This window comes from Anopheles maculipalpis, chromosome 3RL, assembly GCF_943734695.1.
Source record: "Anopheles maculipalpis chromosome 3RL, idAnoMacuDA_375_x, whole genome shotgun sequence".
Lineage (NCBI taxonomy): Eukaryota > Metazoa > Arthropoda > Insecta > Diptera > Culicidae > Anopheles > Anopheles maculipalpis.
Window position 1 is genome coordinate 26,831,523 of NC_064872.1, and position 20,048 is coordinate 26,851,570.

At 40.8% G+C, this 20,048-nt stretch overlaps 3 protein-coding genes across 5 annotated transcripts in view; all 3 read left to right on the forward strand.

Moving 5' to 3' along the window:
- The window catches only part of LOC126565049 (protein rolling stone), a 62,864-nt gene extending 47,608 nt beyond the window's left edge, over window positions 1-15,256 (forward strand). For both annotated transcript variants that reach the window (XM_050222189.1, XM_050222188.1), the window contains exons 3-7: window positions 8,598-8,841; window positions 9,026-9,148; window positions 12,411-12,591; window positions 14,476-14,754; window positions 15,072-15,256. In XM_050222189.1, coding sequence (XP_050078146.1) covers window positions 8,598-8,841; window positions 9,026-9,148; window positions 12,411-12,591; window positions 14,476-14,754; window positions 15,072-15,126 — 882 coding nt within the window. In that variant the 3' untranslated portion in view covers window positions 15,127-15,256. The remainder of the gene's footprint in view (window positions 1-8,597; window positions 8,842-9,025; window positions 9,149-12,410; window positions 12,592-14,475; window positions 14,755-15,071) is intronic.
- The window catches only part of LOC126565670 (thioredoxin-2-like), a 286,777-nt gene that overhangs the window by 236,921 nt on the left and 29,808 nt on the right, over window positions 1-20,048 (forward strand). The window lies entirely within an intron of this gene.
- Window positions 1-20,048, forward strand: part of LOC126565133 (uncharacterized) — a 358,067-nt gene that overhangs the window by 11,428 nt on the left and 326,591 nt on the right. The window lies entirely within an intron of this gene.

Below are 20,048 nucleotides of genomic sequence, written 5' to 3' on the forward strand. Positions count from 1 at the left end.
GCTTCATCCGGCTCTGCCCATTATACTGAAGAAAGAAGTCATTGTTGGACCGGTATATAAATTCGCGACAAACTCGATAACCAGACATAAGCTATCAGATCCGTCAACATGAAGTTCACCTTTGCAATCGTACTGCTTGCCCTATTTGCGGTGTTCAGCGTCGCCATGGCCGGTAAAGCTGGAAAAGCCGAGCAACAAGAAACAACAGGAACGCCACAGCCCGGTCCACGTCCGCGTGTTCAACCTAAGCAAGGATATTACTACGCATATGCATAATAAGATTGCATCGCACAACTGACATCACTTCGATTGGATTCAATAAATAATGCTATAGCTTTCTTCGCAGTAAAATTCGTGTATTTACTCTTTTTTCTGGGGTGATCTGGTTGGAAAGGCGACAGCGGCGCTGATCTTCACAAAAAATCTTGTCCCGTAGTAAGGACTGACCGTCTTACTGCGTAACATTCAAATGCCTTTTGATGGTCAACCAGCATTATCAAGCAGATCGTTAAGCCAATAAGAAGAATGATCCCTTCTCATTCTAATAAAAAGACTCTATTAACTAATTGGTTGAATTTTGTAAAACTTGGTTTGTGATGATTTTCGTGTCCTTTTGTATTTTTGAAGTCTACGTTACTCGTCCTTCCCACTTTGACGATTTAATTGTCATATACTTGACGGATGCAATCATAAATACATTGTTCAAGAACGTTATACAAGTTATTGTCAGATGATTACTTCCGATTACGGGGATCGAATCGTGACGTTATCCATTTAAGCTTAAAGCGATTTCGAGATACCGATGACAAGCTTGAAAAGTGATCTTAACCATGCATTTAAACAATTGATTTGTTCGACTGCAAAGTGACCGACTTTTTCCTATGCAAACCAATTTTCTATGCTCAGAGACAAGTGTCCGTTGAATATAGGTTCCGTTACCGTCCTGGATCGCCAAATAAGTTGTAGATCAAAACTTTTGCTCACCGGTCATTCGAGGAAGAGTAGGTAACTCCTTTTCGTATGAAATACGAATCACGCTAATGTTAGGATTCGATTACTCTAAGAGCGATCGTATCTATTTGCAAAGACAGTTTTTATAGTTCATTTTTAATTCAATTGATTGTCGCACTTTGAAACAAGAAAAAAACATATTTTACCAAAATCAATCGAGCGTGACTGTAATGAGAGAAATCCGTTGGAGGTTCCATCAAGGATTTGGTATTACAAATTTCTGTAAATTGTTATGTTGGATTCAGTTGGTCGATTGATTCAGTGGTCCAGCAAAGGAAACCAAGAATTAAACTTGTGTCAAACAATGTTGATCGGTTTTGGTAGTACAAGCTTTTAATAAAACATATATGTATGTAACTTCTGGCTCCTGTCATCTCAAACCCCATAGAAAGGCTTAGAAACTAGCCTTTCTCATTCATTTTGAAAGCTTGCTCTAATTGCCAGCTAGTAAAGCTGTACAAATAAGAAACATAAACATGAAAGGTATATTCTGGGAATTGATTGAAACTCTCACTCGTCTCACAAAGAAACACATTGTACACTAGGTTTGCTGCACAAGATCATAGACTTTGAGGTGATGTTGCTTCATCCGGCTCTGCGCATTATACTGAAGAAAGAAGTCATTGTTGGACCGGTATATAAATTCGCGACAAACTCGTTAACCAGACATAAGCTATCAGATCCGTCAACATGAAGTTCACCTTTGCAATCGTTCTGCTTGCCCTCTTTGCGGTGTTCAGCGTCGCCGCGGCCGGTAAAGCTGGAAAAGTCGAGCAACAAGAAACAACAGGAACGCCACAGCCCAGTCCACGTCCGCGTGTTCAACCTAAGCAAGGATATTACTACGCATATGCATAATAAGATTGCATCGCACAACTGACATCACTTCGATTGGATTCAATAAACAATGCTATAGCTTTCTTCGCAGTAAATTTGAATTTTTTCTGTGTTTACTCTCTGCTTCAGTAGTTTATTTATTTTGTTGCGTTGCTAATTATGAATGTGTTTGTTCTTTGTTCGATACTTAATTTAAAGGTATGAGTTCCCAGGAGGTTTATATATTTTGTGGTAAGGAGAAAGTAAACAGTGAATTACGCTTCTTTTTTTTGTGTAACGAAGACAATCCAAAAAAGGAATAATTTTTGAAAAAATGATTTTAGTCTTATTCGACCGCATAAGATAAGTGAAATACTTGCATACCTTCAGGCTTATTAAATATTGTTACTTCATTTGTCAATTGAAGTAGATAACGTTTTTCTTTGGATCATTTTATTCTTTTAGTCATTTTTATTTGCAAATTAATTTCGACAAAGTTCTATGCAAGGCGCCCTTCACCCAAGCCTACTTCTCCTCAATCCATTTTCTTGAAGGTTTCATGTTGTAAAATGGGTTCACTTTCAATACACCTTTGTTTATTATATTTTTAATATATTTCCAGTTTTTAAATGGCCCTTCTCTCGTGGTCCACACTTTATTGCGCTCTCGAAACTTTATCATCCGCGCATCAATTTAAGCAATGTGTCGTTAACCGTCCCGTTGTGATTTGCACCACCATAATGTGCCCGTTACCAATAATGCATATCGCGCTTGTGCTCTTCCGGAACGCGCAACACCAAAGCGTAAACCATAACCACTCATATTACACACGTGACTCGACTCGTCGACATTCGTCGTATGCCGGACTCGAGGACTCGAGTTGGTATGCAACCACCAGGCGTCTCCATGAAATTAAAACACTACCCCGGGACAAGGTTTTTCCCGGTTGCTGTGGACCAGCTGTGAGCTGCCCTTTTGTGTTGTTTGCGTTTATGGGTGTAAACTGAATGGTGGGAAAGCATGTAAGTCACCCCAAAGTAACGCAATGCTCTGTTTGCATGTGTACGTGTACGATAGCTCCGTTTGGTCGGACACAGCAGTCGGCATCGTAAAGCATCATTTACGCAAAACCGTAAATTTGCTGCACTCTCCTCTCTGTGTCTCTTATGTTTGTGTGAGCTCGTTATTTTTTCTTTGATGCTCTCAGATGCTTAAAATACCAGCAGAGAGAGAGAGAGAGAGAGAGAGAAAAAAGAGAGAAAGAGAGATGAAAATAGAATTAAATAAACAAGAGTCCTTGAATGCGCCAAGCGTGTAGCTACCATAAATGCCACGTGCCAACAAGGAAAGGATGCTGCACTTTGAACCGGAAATATTTAAAAAAATAAGAGAGAAAAATGAGCATAAATAAATTAAGCTTTGAAAGCTTATGTTTCTGCGTGCATTAATGTGTGCAAGTAATATAAAAGAAGTGCATTAATAATATAAAACGAGAAAAAAATAATACTCCTGGAACTAATTTCAATGAGAAGTATGGAAAACAGCTCAAAGAAGGCGCCTATCACCCTTGAAACTGTGTTCTCATCTTTGAACCAACTTGAAAGGCCAAGGGCTAAGCCATGCTCGACAATAATCAATAACCCGTAGCATTGTTCGGAAGCGTCATGTCTGCCGAGAAAAGTGAAATAAATATTCGATTGAAAGAAGAAAACATCAAAATAAAGAAAACAAGCATCAACGTGGTAGATGACAATGAAGGAGAGCAGGAATGAAAAGTTGCAGCGCCATAATCACGAATACACACACACACACACGCACCCATACTCTAGCGAACTATGCATACACAAATGCACTGGAATTCGCCAAAATGCGCTCCACCAAACCCGGGAATATTTATTGAAAGCAGCCAAACGGGAATGTAGCACAAAGAGAGGAAAATAAAAAAGCACATCCCAAACACCGAACGAGCCCGAACCATCGTACTTTAGGCTGCATCCTATGAATCATGGGGGGAAAAACCCTCCCATAGCACCATAAAGAACGTGCCACAAAAATCAACTTTTTTCCGGTACGATTGAGTGCAGTTTGGCATGATGCACTTCCCAGCTGGCACCCGTCGCTCCCCTTCCTCCCTCATTTCCAAGAAAACAAACAAAACTCTATCTCCAAAAAATGAACAAAAATCGAATCAGTTCTACTGCACCCAACCTATCATCATCATCATCGGCGTGAAACAAATTGAAAACCACTGCAGTCAAATATTTATGTGTTGTCGCTTTCTGTGCGGACGACGGTTTGCACGTACTTGTGGCTTCAACAATGCTTTAATTAATGCACATAATGCGCAAGCCGATGCCAATGTCGCCGGAGTTTTTGTGAAACTCAAGAAGCATTCAGTCACAATCATAATTGCATTCTTAATTTGTTTGACTATCAGCGGGAACGTTATTTGTTGTTACAATCAATTGTCTTTTTTCTTCGGGACAATTGAGGAGTATCAAATTGGGACAAACAGGGTGGAAGATAACTGCCACATCGGATTGGAAATGAAAAATGGGAAAAGCTTCATTACCAAGCGAGTTTTCTGGTAGCACGTAGCAACGGTAGGATCAATTTACCTTGTGGAGAACGTAAGTTGTATGGAGTACGGATGACTTCTTTAAAATAGCATTGAATAACAGTATGCTGTGTTTATTATTTACACAATTACAAAGCAGCCAATTTGGTTCTGTCCCGCGTCCAACTTGTAAGGGATCTGGGTATCTGGGTACCAGGCGCAGGAAGCAGAGGAGTGCAGAACTACGACAGCCACCATGACGATGACGAGGTATCCCGCCATCCCTGGACGAATTCATCAGTGCCATCAAACAGCTGAAACGAAATAAATCAGCTGGCAGCGATGTACTGGTGGCCGAACTGTTCAAGATGGGTCCGGAGAGGATTTCCGTCACCATGCATCGGTTGATTGTTAACATTTTAGATCAGGAAGCCCGGCAGTTCTTTGTTCGAGGCAAATCGACAACCGACCAAATCTTTACTCTACGGCAGATCCTCTAAAAATGCCGTGAGCACCAGATCCCTACGCACCACCTGTTCATTGACTTCAAGGCGGCCTACAATACCATAGATCGGACCGAACTTTGGAACATGCAGCAGTACGGAATCCCTGGGAAGCTGGTACGGCTGCTAAAGGACACTATGGACGGGGTGCAGTGCAAGGTGAGAGTTTCGAGCATGCTGTCGGAATCGTTAGAATCTCACCGGGGTCTGAAGCAAGGGGACGGACTCACCTGTTTGTTGTTCAGCATCGCTCTGGAGGGCGTCATGCGAAGCGCGGGCTTCGACATCCGGGGCACGATTTTCACCCGATCTCTCCAATTCCTTGGTTTCACGGATTACATCGACATCATCGGACAGAAAAATGCGGTGGTGTGCGAGGCCGACCACTCGACACCCGACTGAAACGCGAGGCCAATAGAATTGAATTGAGCATCAATGCGACGAAAACAAAATACCTGCTTGCCGGAGGCCCTGTCCGTGATAGATCCCGACTCGGAAGCAGAGTATCAGTTGACGGCGACGATCTCGAGGTGGTAGAGGAGTTCTGCTACCTTGGTACGATCGTAACTTCGGACAACAACGTAAGCAGCGAAATCCGAAAGCGCTTTGCTCAGGTGAATCGTGCCTACTACGGACTCCACGACCTCCTGCGATCCTGAAGACTCCAACAACACACGAAATGTACGATTTACCGCACCTTGATACGTCCGGTAGTCCTCTACGGGTACGAGTCTTGGACATTGCCAACGGAAAACGCCAATTCACTCGCCATTTTCGAACGGCGGGTGCTTAGAACTATCTTTAGCAGTGTGTGCGAGCAGGGCGATGAACCATGATGAAAGCTAGCTGAGCTGTTGGACGGTGCTGATATCCTGACGGTAGTCAAAGCCGGAAGGATACGATGACTGGGGCTTCGTGATGAGGATCCCGGACTTATGCCCCACCAAGAAGCAGCTCGTCAGCGACCCGTTCGGCACGTGGCGTAGAGGAGCACCGCGAGCACCGCGAGCCTGGATCAAGTGGAGACTACCGTGTCGATGCAGCTCAGGATAGAGGACTGCAGCCCTGCAGACCAAGTTTCCTGGAAACTTATTGGCGACCTGGCCATGTCTACGTGGCGTGCTCAATCATGAGCAGGCCAAGAAGAAGAAGAAGAAGATCAAAAGCGAACAAGTGTCTAGGTTTGATTCGGCGCCTAGCATCTGAATTCTCTGATCCGGGTTGCTTAAAAGCACTTTACTGTTCAATGGTTAGGTCGATCCTAGAATATGCGTCTATCATTTGGACCTCAATCGCTCGAATCGAACGCATCCGAAAGGCATTGTGATCCCGTTTTGTGATCGGTAAATGCCTACGAATACCATATAATGCTCTTTCGCCTTATTTGAAGCGTTGTCAACTACTAGGTCTGGAAACTCTACTCTCTTTGTAGAAACTCGCTGTACGGCAATAGGTGCCCAAGATCCGTTCTTGCATGCCATTCGTTGCTTCAGCAATAATTATGCTCTGTTCGATTTTAGCCTTTCCCTAACATCTTTCCATTCACGCCTCCGTTTTCCAGCTTCCTCATAAGTGTTTCCCTTCCCTTCCCTTCCCTATCTACCCCCAAACCCCTAAGTTTAGTCTTAAGAACTTTCAATAATGTTAAACTAATGATGGACAATTCTAAATGAACAAAACGAAACAAAACAATACAATTGTATAGCATATAAAAAACGTAAAATTGGTTATGAGTTTAGCGCTCTTCCAACAACTCACCTTTGTATGACAAGCAAGCCCATCGTAAAGGTATAAAAAATTGCCGAATTTGACGATGAACTAAAATAATCGGAAACATGTTGATGACTTCATTATACTGGTGCACACACCTAAAAGTTTAACCTCGCGAACCTCATGGCATGGCAAATTTTATCTTTCCTTGTTTTAATTTCGCTCGTAGCTGGATACTCAGAGTTCTTCGTATGAGGTGACGGTCCGAACGGGATACGATACCCAGTTTCAAAAAATACTAGTTAAAACCGGCACCGCGAACAGTCTCTACCACCAAACCGCCCCAACTTCATCTTATGTACTCGATGTTTTACATTTCCAGTTATTAGTGACCTGTGTTTTTTACAACTTTTTCCACTGACTTATTCATATTCTAGAAATAAATAAATAAATAAATGTTTTAAAATAATAAATATTTAACTAAAAAAATAAATTATAGTCTCATTCGCTGCACAGTGAAAAGCATTACGAGACGTTAGTTTAAGCAGCAAATTGCTGTTTCGTTTGTGTTTTGTAGGGAAGCGGCCTTTTGAAATGGATGATTATTTATAGCACTCAATAAGATTTATTTTATCATGATCCTAGATTAAATACAAAATATCATGCAAGACTTAATAACACCTTCACCATTTATTAATGTATGTAGGAGAAGGTTTTCTAACGGCCATTTCAAACATGCAAATTTAAAAATAATTGAACAGGAAGGATAAAAGGATCATAAAGTCGAGGAGTTTCATTTGAAATTCAGCAGAGAGTACCATTTGCAGCATTGTATCTCATACAGTATTCTACTAAGCACCACTCTATTTGAATTGAGACACTTTCCAATTCTATACGTGCTGATGAGAACAATAGGTTACATATTTTGCTCATTGTCTATTCATCAAAATTGGTGGCTGGAAATTGCAAACGTTTCACTATAAATGTTCATTCCTTGGTCAAATAAAGAGAGGAGTGAGGTCAGTATTCACCACTTTTTTGAATTAGTTTTAGTTGCTCCATTTTTTATGGAATTAAGAATTTCGGTTGTTCAAATAATTGTATTCCTTTATGTTAAGTATCAAGAATCGCAACCAAAACCCTTCTACACAAAGGCTCAACAAATCGTCAACAATTGTAAAATCATAAATGTTGCCACAGACAACTCATCGGCAGCGAAACAGACAATAGTTGCACCAGTAGACGTCTGTGGGCAGTTTTATGTGACATTTATCCAAAAGTCATCCCTCCCACCATCCCGGGCGAGTAATTTAACCCGAAAATGTTCTTCTGGGGTGGAAAAAAGGCAAAATAGAACAACAAACAGACAAAAAACCAAAACACAAAAAGCTCTCTATGCAGCCGTAAATATTTCATCACTTCATTTCTCACAACGATCTGCTGCAGAGTTTCCAACTTTGGTCCACGCGCTAAAATGGGGATGGCCCCAACATGGGGATGGGATGAAAAATTCAAAAAGTACTCTCCCCGTAATCACCCGTTCCAAACGTCGGGCACATTGCTGGTTTGCATATAATCAGCATGATGTAGATTTTGCAAGGAAAAAAGAACAGAAGAAATTTTTGTGTTTGGAAAATTTTGTGACTAGAAAAATGTATGAAATGGTCAGTGAACGAAGAGGTAAAATAAACATTTCCCAATCACAACTTTGTATATGTGTGTGTGTATGTGAATTGGAAGGAAAGACTGGCCGAAGCGACAAATCTGCATTTTTGCAGCTTGCTGCAGGTGATGGCCATTTTTCCGTCGTCCATTTAATCTTGTTCGCACTTTATGTCGTGTCCTGCCGAGTTTGTTACCGTGTTGTTGGTGCAGCACACACAAAAAGTCCTGTTTCTTGTATCGTGTGTTTGAGTTTTTTGTACCGTTTCTTTTGTTGTTTTGCCGAACTAAAAAAGCACACGCTTTAACGCACTTTCTATTCCTTTTTCTACTTGCAGTGGCAAAGCAGCACCCAGGTTGGCATATGCTACCTGCTGTACCGGCTGATAGTGGCCATCGTGTTTCTGGCGATGCTCGTCTGCTCCGTGCTAGACATCGGTCGCTCGGAACCGATGTACGACCATCACTACGAAAAATGGTGGATCTACCTGACACACTGGGCCCTGATAGCGTGCACCGTACAGGCCTGGCTGGCAGCCATCATCGTCACCAAGGGTCTGATGATTGACCGGAATGAGTTCGGTAAGATTGAAACGATGAGATCGATGCGTTCGATCGCGAGGAAAATGTTCATTCTATTACTTCCGTCGATCCTGCTGGATATTGGTCTGTTGTCCACAAAGGACTCAGATTCGCAAAGTTAGATTTTTCGTCATTCCGTCTCTCTCTCTCATGCATCTTGTTTCTCCTTTCGCATCCTCAACAGAGTGGAACATTCATGTCGCAAGGGAAAGCCGACTACATTCAGTGTACTGGATTGCGTACACGATTGCTACCGTCTACTCGTTTATCGTCACCATCGTTTACTGGATGTTCGTGTACGATCCAAGTGAGTATAAGCGTGTTGCTCTGGTTGTCCGCCATGGGAACAGGAGGTGTGACGCACACACCCCGCCAGCACGTGTATCCTTAATTGATATAATATTCTAACGTAAGGCAAGCGTATCCGTACATGCTACACAACGTATCTGAGACCTCCGAACTCAGGTAGACTGAGCAGGAGCAAGATTGAAATCGGAAGGCGGTAGAATGTTTTATGAATATGCATTTCATCATCGTTTATGTCCATCTCGGGAGGGTTTATTCCGATGAGTGACCGAGTTTCGCACACAACAGCATCTTCTCACAACACATCCATCCTCTTCCAAACACACTGTGATAAGCTTTTGACATTGGTTCGAGCATTAAGCCTATAACAAACATTTCCTGGAAAATGGTCTTTTCAACGCTCCGGTAGCAGCAGCAGCAGCAGCAAGTGTAAGCTGTTATCGATTACTAACTTCTTTGTGTACGAGGATAAAATGAGTTGCAAAGTCGTTTCCTGTGATTAAAAGGCAGTTAATCGTTCCTGGAATCGTTCCAGGTTGTGCAGATACTCATCCTTACATTTACCGGTCTGATATTCTTTATTCGATTTCTAGGAAGAAATTTAGGTGAATTTTGTGATGCTCGTGCGAAAGGAGTTGTTGATTATAATCAGCCAATTAACATTCTATTAAATATTTAGTTTATTTATGTTTTAAATTGAAATATCGCAAAATCGGTCATGTAACTTATGCACGAAATGCACTAGCTTATTTTAAATCCTTCTTTTTTCCTTCCAATTCTAAAATCCTAAAAAAAATACCTGCTCCAAGGCTTTCCTTTTTATGTACTTTTCATGTAATCTTTCTTCTCTCAAATCGATGCAATAACTTAGAAATATGCCTCGAAAAATGTCTTTTATTTCCTTTCACACAAGTTTATTTAGTAGATTTTATGCCTAGAAGTATGCAATTATATTTTAACAAAAGATTTTACGTTTTTTACGGGCTCTTAAATTGGGATCCGAATCTTCAAAAATCAACCATATTTTACATTTTTATAAAGGATTTTTCGCATCTTTCATGTCTTCACACTTCTATACACTTCTCTTAGCTTGTAAAAATCGTTTCTATTCTAGGAAAATTAAATGAAACTCGTGTAACAGTTATTGAAAATACAGTCAACTGCCATGAACAACAGATCACTTTTCTCGCAATACATTATTCTTTAAATTATTGAAATGAAATATTGTAATCATAAACACTAAACTCTTGTATAGAGAACAGTTTTACAGCAAAGTAATGACAAAGTTGAAGTTAATAGCATTGGAAACGAAATTCCTTTTTGAAGGCTCCAAACAATATATTGCATAATTTAAGGTACGATTCTCCCATTTGTTTTAGGACGCTTAGAGATGATGTATCGAAGTTTTGCTTTAAAATATATAAATTCATACACTAAAACTTATTTATATATTTTAACTAAACGAAGAACCTTTTTGTGAAGGAGAAGGTTTCAAATTTTCTCAATCTTAGTAACAAATAAAACCCTTCAAAAGTTAAACTCATTCGCTCTTCCATTAAAACATTTATTAAATTTGCATCTCCCTAGCCTGTTCACAAGATGAACTAGCATCTTACAGTTTCTGAATTGCATTTGCAATTAGCATTAAAAACAAAACTATTCTTTCGTGCTACTACCCTTTACCTGGAAGCCGCAACCCTTGCGCCATAGAAACAGTGTTGGTAAAGTCTTAAACACTTCACCATAAACGCCGGAAATGTGGTGTAGCTGTGACGTGGCCAACAATTGCTTTTGCGCCTTTTCTCTCTTGTAACAATTATAAGCATGTAGCACCAGTCTCAGTTGCCGCTTGCCGACCCAAGTACAACCAAATCATTATCCTCAACCGCAAAGTGGTGAAAACCATTGTACCAATTGTTTCCATACTTCTTGCACTTTCCCTACTCCTGAGAACGAACTTGCATTGCCGCTAGTTTCCACAACTCAACAACACTTCCGGTTGTTTCGTCACGGACGCAAAGGTCCACGACGGTTCATGTACCATCAACAACGCTCCTCGCGAGTGACTTAAAATGTTCAGCTCAAACAATCAGCAGATCAGCAGTGTACGTGGGAATTACGTTTTGTATTTTATTTCTACAACCATTTTGTGCTTATCGGAACTGTACCACACTACACAGTATGTCCCCGAAAGAGTGGTTTTTGGACGACGTGCATACAACCGTTCAAGTGTGCACATTAATTTGTGCGATTCACGTTCTGCTTTTGTAAGTAGTTGTATTTTTGTTTTTTTTTATTTAATTTCACACCCAAACAACATGTTCACATAATTTGACAAGAGTTCCTTCTTTGAGTGTGTGTTTGTATGTGTGTGTGCAAGGAAGTGGAAAGATTGCAAATTTCAATCTTCCGCCCGTACACAATCGGTAAACAATAGTGAGCGAGTGCGCCCGCTTACCATACTGTGGCATATCTGCCCAGTTGTTTTACAGATGTATTCATATACAGTTACCATGTGCCCGAGTGTGGGGTTTGTATGTAGAAAAAGGAAAAGATGAAAGAGATTATGTCGGAGAATATTAAAGCTCTCTGTGATGTGTGTGTGTGTGTGTGTACGAAATGAGATGCAGTCAGAGCATGTTAGTGTGTTCGCGTGGAGACGCCTGGTTGCTCATTAGTGACATCAGTGCACTGGCCATGTGGCATTATTGCGACAGCAATATGAACAAGGAATATGTGTAAAAAGGGTATAAGTTTTTTTTTTGTTTTATTATAGCAATGCTGCACTGACACAATTGTGGTGGAATGTAGTAAATAGTCAGCATGATACTATTTTGTTTTATTAATTTCGTTTAGAAACATAATTCAGAAAAACTTCCTCACCTTCAAAACGGTAACTGCAATTTGTAATTAGATCTCTCCTTCTCCCTGTGACATTTGCCACCTTTCACTCTTTTCCCGATTACAGATTCAATTTCCAATTTACTAAATGGACAAATCCTGTCCACTGATACATCTCATAATGCTATCAACCGTCGCACACCAAACATCCAGTGAATGCACTTGACAGCACTGGTTCGAACCAAACCTAATCTGCCAATAAATCGACCAAAAATGAAATTAAACTCCCATTGATTACCTTTTATTTTCTCAACCAAGGTCAGCACCAGGAGATGCTGGGCTTCCTGCTAATAGAAAAGTTTGATCTCTAGCCCTACCGTATTTATACCATTTCCGTTTTTCCCTCTCTCTCTCTCATGAAGGTAAAAACCGTGTCGATGCCGTTAATCTCATGGTGCACGTGCTCAACTCCATCATTATGCTAATTGATCTAACCATCGTCGGACATCCGATCAAGCTCAACCATGCGTACTGGACGACCGGTATGGGAGTGGTCTATGCGCTGTTCTCCATCGTCTATTACTTGGCAGGCGGTACGGACAGGTAAGGACTCACCCGTGGTATGGTTCGCACTAGCTTATCAAAATAAAAGTATTAGAAAGCCTCGCACCATATCGCACCATTTGTGGCGGATTAATTAGACTGTCAATTGCGTTTTGCACATTTTCCTCTTCTCCTGGGATATCTTCACTTGGCTGGTTACCCTGCGAGTGTGTGGACTAGCTTGAATAAATTATGCCATAAAGCAAGTGGTACCAGCATCACTAGTTAGAACTTTCCATCCCCCAACACAACACACACTTTATTGTGCAGCGAACTATATGCGAACAGTGCATTAATATTTTAGCAAAGTTTCACCCATCTTCGGTGGAAAGTCACGTGCTTACAATACGATGCGATGGAGATTAGCAAGAATATGGCTAAAGATATGTGCGCTGCCGTGCACTTTTCGGCACATCAAGGGTGTGTGTGTGTGAGAGAGTGGATATGTACGACGTACAGAATGACGGCGAAAGGCCATTTATTTTGCCTCTCGCATGAAGATGAACGGGAAAATTAATCAAGCTTCCATTATTCCCATGGTGGTGATGATTGTTGCAAACGATTTAGTGCGGTGTATGGTTCTTTTCTTTTTCGAACAAGCTGTTACGAAATTGCTTTTTGTATTTGGGACGTTGACTTGCAGGGCTCAACGGATTGTAGCAGTATATAAATTACATTATGACGGCAACAATCAAATGTGATTAAGAAAAATTGTCATAACAAGTATTGAGCTTTAAGCTAAATCGATTTGATCGGTATAGCTTTAACAAAGTTTTGCCTTTTGAATTTGTTAAGTAGTCGCTACGCTAAGTAGTCAAAGGGAAACAAATATTATTCACCATCTATCAGCATCAGGCAGCACTACCATGACATTCAGATACATCCTCGTGATTTACAACATAAACCGTGCCAGCATACTTTCAATTTCGTAAAGCATCCAAAACAAGAAAATCTTGAGAAAGATGCATCATCTTACATATAATTTTTCAATGAATTTTACATCTTTTATCATCAAAAAACTTTAAAAGAAGATCTAATGCCAGTTGCAAATGCTTTAATGTGAATGAATTCCCAAGCTCTCTTTGGATGGTGATCAAAACACATTTGATTTTAGTTAGCTAGCAGATTTGCAGGCAATATTGGTCTTTTGGCAATTCAGTGGGATCTTAGTGTCAGGGACTGTCACAGAAATAGATGCTTTCATTTCTTCAGATCAATTTCTGGACTTTGATGATTAGTTCATGCACCATCACAGGATCAAAATACTCCATCGGTAAATGCTGAGTTAAATTTAAGAGTCTGCGTCGAGGAAGTGTTATTTGTCGAAATTATAAGTTTCACAGGCGTTGTTATCCCGCTCATTTTGAGTGATTGTCATCTGGGCCTGGATAGCCAGGATTGCCGGGTCCTACCGTGTGACGACAGACACTGCTTCTGCATCGGCTATCCGATCACTTTCAATGGTGTATAACAGTGAGCATCTTATCCTGAATACCCTCGACCATTCAGTCGGATACTTTGATTTATGGATCAACATTTTAAAGGCTCAGGATTCATCCTAAAGTTCTGCAGCATTTTTCACATTTCTACAGTATTCTATAAAATATGATATAAACCTCGTTAGGACATCATATTTCATCGCTCAAAGATAAACTTCATCGTACGAAGACATCTTCGATAAGATATCTTCGACTATTTTGGTCATAGCTCCTACGAATGGGGCGCATCGCATGCAACACAGGGTAATCCAGTTGAAAATAATATTCCAAAATATAGCATTACTTAACTTTCTTCTAAATACGCTTCTTGCAATCCACCAAAACTATTTCTAATTTCATTCCATTTTCTTATGTAAATTTCCAAATTTCTTCGCCCTCCAACCAGACACAACGAGTCCAGCATCTACAAAATGCTCGACTGGACCAAACCGGGCAAATCGATCGTGATCTGTGCGCTCGGCATCTTTGCCGTGTTTCTGATGCACTTCCTCTGCTACTGCCTGTACTGTCTGCGGGTGTGGCTGTACGCGCGCGTCTGCGTCCAGGGCAACAGCAGCAAATCGAGCAGCAACGAGAAGATCACCTCCATCACGCGAACGCTCTCGTCGATGGAGGAAGCGCAGCGAGAAAACTTCCTCAACCCGACCGCCGTAGTCGATCTGAAGTGAGCACAAGTGTGGGCAGTTCGTTTTGTTTTCTCTCTCTCTCTCTCTCTCTCGGTGGGATTAACGCTCGAGCTGAGCCGAATGCACCCAAACGCACCACCAGAGTTTTCCTTTATTTCATTTCCTACACTAAGCATCCTTCATGTTTCCTTCAAGAGTCCCTTGGAATCCTTTCTGCAGGAAGCTCGATAGTTCAAGGTGTGCCGATTACAAAAATCATATATCTCACTCTCTATCTCTCTCTTTCTCTTTCTCTTTTTCCCTCCCATCATAACAAAATACGCACGCCTTTCTCGTGTCATCTACATCTACGCAGAGAGACGCGTCACGATGGACGTGGTGGCTCGCGCCAGGTGGCTTCCCTACGCTAGTCGCACCTTTTGCTCGACCAATATAATTCCAAACACTCACACATACACACACACACACACACACATCCAGAGTTAACAGCGATCCGATCGTGCGGGCATATTATAATATGGTGTGATGATGGTGCTCGTGTGCTTTCGTTCTGTTTGTGGGATTTTGAGTTTGAGTTGTAATTTTGGGGGCAAGTTTTTAATCGAGGTAATTGTGTAAAGGTTTGTCGTAAAGCGCGATTCCTATGTGACAGTTATTGTACTATGAGAGCGTAACGCGTGACATAGAATAACGTGCGGTACCCAGATGTAGACTTCGGCAGACTTCGGAACTTCAACTTTGTCTTGCTGTCCTTATGAAGGACGCGCACGCATTTAGAGGTACGCCAATTGCGCACGTTAGCGTACGGGCGTACGGTAAGTGGATTTCAATACTCGCATTTAAAAGTATTTTCCGTTCAGTTATTGTGTAAGTTTAGGTAGTGAATTAATTTAGCAAAACCCATATCCATAGCACACATTTATGCCAAAAGAGCCGTGCATCGGTCACACATGGAGCATTCCCTTCGTAGGAAACAAAGTAAGCATTTCAAAAGCAAAAAGCAAACACTCTCGTATAGAATGAATTCCTACGTTATATACCTCTCAATATCTCTACACATACTTCAACAAAAAATTGTAACAAAAAAAAACGATTCCTCGCTTTATTTTTTAACTTTACTTTAATTTGCTACTTTCTGTCTCACAACTCACACTCCACTATTCCCGTCCTAGATTTCCGTCGGGTTCGTTCACAGTAGTATCTATTTCCCGTAATCGTATTATAAAAGAAGCAAACACAAACACTCTCAGCAAAAAAGATAAAATCGCAGCAACAACAAAAAAAAATGGAAAAAAAACACACTAAAGTCAAACGAAGACAGAAAACTGAAAAATCAAAAATCACCGAATTGATGAGCGCCTACCGTTCAACCAACTGACATCACTCACGAAATGTTAGATCTAGCGTATAAAGTTACTATTTGCTCACAAAACAAAACAACGTTTTTTGTCGGACGGTGGGACGTGGGTCTGTTCACACATCTTCATGCAAACACAAACTCACCAAAAAACCAGATTATTATAACAATAGCAAAAACGAATATTAAGAACAAAAAGTCACACAAGCAAATTAAACAAAATACAAAAACTGTTGGAATCCATAAGAATGCGTCTTTAAAGTACAGTCGTTGATTCTAGAAATATATTTGAAGACATAAAAACAAAAGTATCATAGCAAAAGCAAAAGCAAAGAGAAAAGAACAAAAAAAATAGAAATTAGATTGTTTGGTATAAGAGTGCCCTAGTGCGAGGAGGAACAAAACAGAAACGACAGAAATGAGTTGGTAAATATAGTAGAATATAGAAGTGGGTGAGAGGTGGGAATGGAGATGGTAGGCAAAATTCGTTAAATAGTCTGCATGGTGAACAACAGCAACCGCAACAGAGAAACAACACTGGTGATAATTCTCAGCTGTGGAGAACATTGAATGTTGCCCCGTTGTGCGTTGATTTTAGCAATAAAAGCGTTTGGCGAGAGCACGATATCACTGGACCTGACACCCGGATCTACATCCTATCCCGGCCTGGTGATGGTCGTGTGTGGTATTGGAATTTGCTAATGTAAAGCGCCTCCATAGGATGCATTTTATTGAGATATTTAAAAAAAATATTGAAACAGACAAGCAAGTAGACAAGAAAGAGAAAACATAAGACGTGTTACAGAAAAAAAACAGACATGCTATGAAAATGGTGCGTGTATGTGTGTCAGTCGCGTGCGTAGAAGGAAACGCGAAAAATCAAACACTAAATTAATGCAAAAGGAAAACCAAAACAAAACATTCCATTTATAAATTTGATTGGTTTGTTTAGAGTGAAGTGAATGCAAAATATATAAAAATCATGTTCAACTGGTTGGAGACGCTGCATCGATCGTTGCTACACTTGAGAAATGTGAGTATGTTGGTGATGAAGGTTATGCTTACAGTGGGGATCTTAGGTAAGTAAATGTTTCGTTCATTTTTATTTCCTCCTGGACACGTTGAACACGCCACGTAGACATGGTCAGATCGCCAATCAGTTTTCAGGAAACTTGGTCTGCAGGGCTGTAGTCCTCTATCCTGAGCTGCATCGACAAGTTAGTCTTCACTTGAGCCAAGCAATGAGCTCGCGGTGCTCCTCTACGACACGTGCCGAACGGGTCGCTGACGAGCTCCTTCTTGGTGGGGCATGAGTCCGGCATCCTCATCACGAAGCCCCAGTCATCGTATCCTTCCGGCTTTGACTACCGTCAGGATATCTGCACCGCCAAACAATTCAACAAACTCGTGGTTAATACTCCTTTGCCACACGCTCTGCTCGCACACACCGCCAAAGATAGTCCTTAGCACCCGCCGCTCGAAAATGGTGTGTGCATTGGCGTTTTCTGTTAGCATTGTCCATGACTCATACTCGTAGAGTACTACCGAACGTATTAGTGCGCTTTATATCGCATTTGGGGCGGCTCGGTGGTGTAGGCGACAGCGGCACCGGTCTTCAAACGGAAGGACCGGGGTTCAAATCCCATCCAGACCGTCGCCCCGTAGTGAGTACTGACTAACTAACTACGTGGTATCGCATTGATCCTCAATCCAATTCTATTGGCCTCGCGTTTCAGTCGTGTGTACGGCTCGCACACCACCACAGTGTTCTGTCCGATGATGTCGATGTCGATCCGCGAAGCCAAACCGTAAATGATCCTCGCAATTACATGATTGGGGTTGATTTGTTGACCGCAGATAATCCTTGAATTACCATTCAAACAAGGATTTCATAACAGAACGTAAATTGATTAAATAAATTTGTTAGCCCATGCAGATGATATATCAGAGAATCAGAGATAATCATATCTTCTCCACGAATACCACGAATTAGACTTAAAAGAAACAACTCCGAACCGGAAAACAGGTAAGTAGCCCTGTATGGCGGAGAACTTGCAAAGGAGGAGCCAACCCAATCATGGATTCTATTATCTGAGGACACAATTGCTCAGCGTAACAGAACCATCGAGCTTTGGTGTAATGTAAATCATGTCGTGAGAATTATACCGTACAATCGAGCGTAAAATTCTACAAGAACATTAGAAAATAATAAAATTGAAGAGTGAATACCCCCGAGGAAATATGACCTGATGGCGGGGAGATGAATTAATGCCATTTGGCACTGTTCAGTCGTCAACATATGAAGAATTTCCAGCGTATATCATGTAAGTAAATAATTGTATCGATATTGTATTAATACAATGAATAAATTATTGAAAAATATTCGCATTTTTGAAGAATGAACACGATAGAAAAAGCCCCACGATTTATGCTTCTTCTTGAAGTGCTGAACCTCGCATACAACATAGTACGCAACGAAGCTTTTAAGTCCATTACAGGGCTACTCAGTCAAATGTTTGTTGAGAAATGAAAAATATTTTCAAAGCGTTGCTATTTATTGTAATTGAATTAGCTAAACCCCATTCTAACTTCACTTATAAACATTGTTCCGCCAAAATAATTCAACTAAAATTCTTATATTTTTTCTCTTTCGCCAAAGTTAATTCTGTTTCGTTCTCAATTTCTCTCTTTACCATTTCATTCGTACAAGTGCGCCAAAGAAAAAAGCTCGTAGCTAATCATCCCCGCCATAATTTGGAACCGGCTCCAGCACGCATTTCCATCGCCGGTAGCCAATGCTGACTCGTCGGTGCTCGTGCCAGTCGCGGTCAATCTACGGCTTGGAACGCATGCGCTTTGCTCGTGCTCGAGACCTCCCAGCAATCAGGCAAGCCACGTTCGAGGTCGGACGCGTCTCACCAAACGGTTAATTTGTTGGTTTGTGTGTGAGTGTTTTTTTCCGGCGCTGGCAAAAATAAAACGTGAAAGGAAACCCAAGTTCAGTGCTCAGCGTTCTACGATAGCGTACCGCAGCAGTGGAGATCAGCCTTGTGCTTTATGAGCCTTGTTTTTTTTTTTGGCGGCGAAGAAGTCTGCATTTACAGCAAAAAGAGTGTAAGTGAGCTTTTGGATTTTTGTAGCGCATCGTGTGATTCTTCACCGAACCGAAAGTTGCAAACCGTTCTAAAGCGAAAGAGAAATCGCATTGACATCAATGTGCTTTGTTTTGTGCGTTAATTTGTGTGGTTCTGTCGATTGTTCTGCTTTGTGTGTAACGTTTGTTTGCCGGTTGACCGGAAGTTGCAGTGAGCATTTAGATCAGCAAGCGGAACGGATTGTGATCGCATCACAGAACGCATCTTTGCGTTCGTAGTTTTTTTGCTGGCGGGTTTAGTGATGTGCATCGAATAAGTGGTGCGATTTATGCGGTATTTATTTTCATATTAAGCAACGTGGAAACAGACTGAATTTATGTGAAATGATGGATAGATTACGGACAGCAATATTGTATTTAAATTATACCACTGCAAAAAAAGTATTTATAGAGCAATTTTGATGAAAAGTGAAGTTAAGTGAGTCGATTGAAATTATTGGGAAGAACATACAACTTACTATATTTTGTTGTAGTGAAATTTTAATTTATTTTAATAATTTGTCAGCATCATAATGTGAAAATAGTTTTGCATGCATTAGTTTATTTTTCAATATAAAATTTAATGTTTTATCTTAAAGTGAGATTCTAATATTTTGCTACCCCAATAGTTATCTTTAAACTCTTCTTCATCGCTTCTGCTTAGAGCGATTATGGATTTTATTGAAGAGCCCTGCTTATTTATTTATTTATTGTTAAGTTTACTCTTAAAAGGCCCCATTAAGCTCTAACGTACAATACAGTTTTCAATCACAGCAGTTTTGTTGGTTATGATATAATGTAATGTAATTTCACACCCACCACCACATTACCCTGAGGTTTAC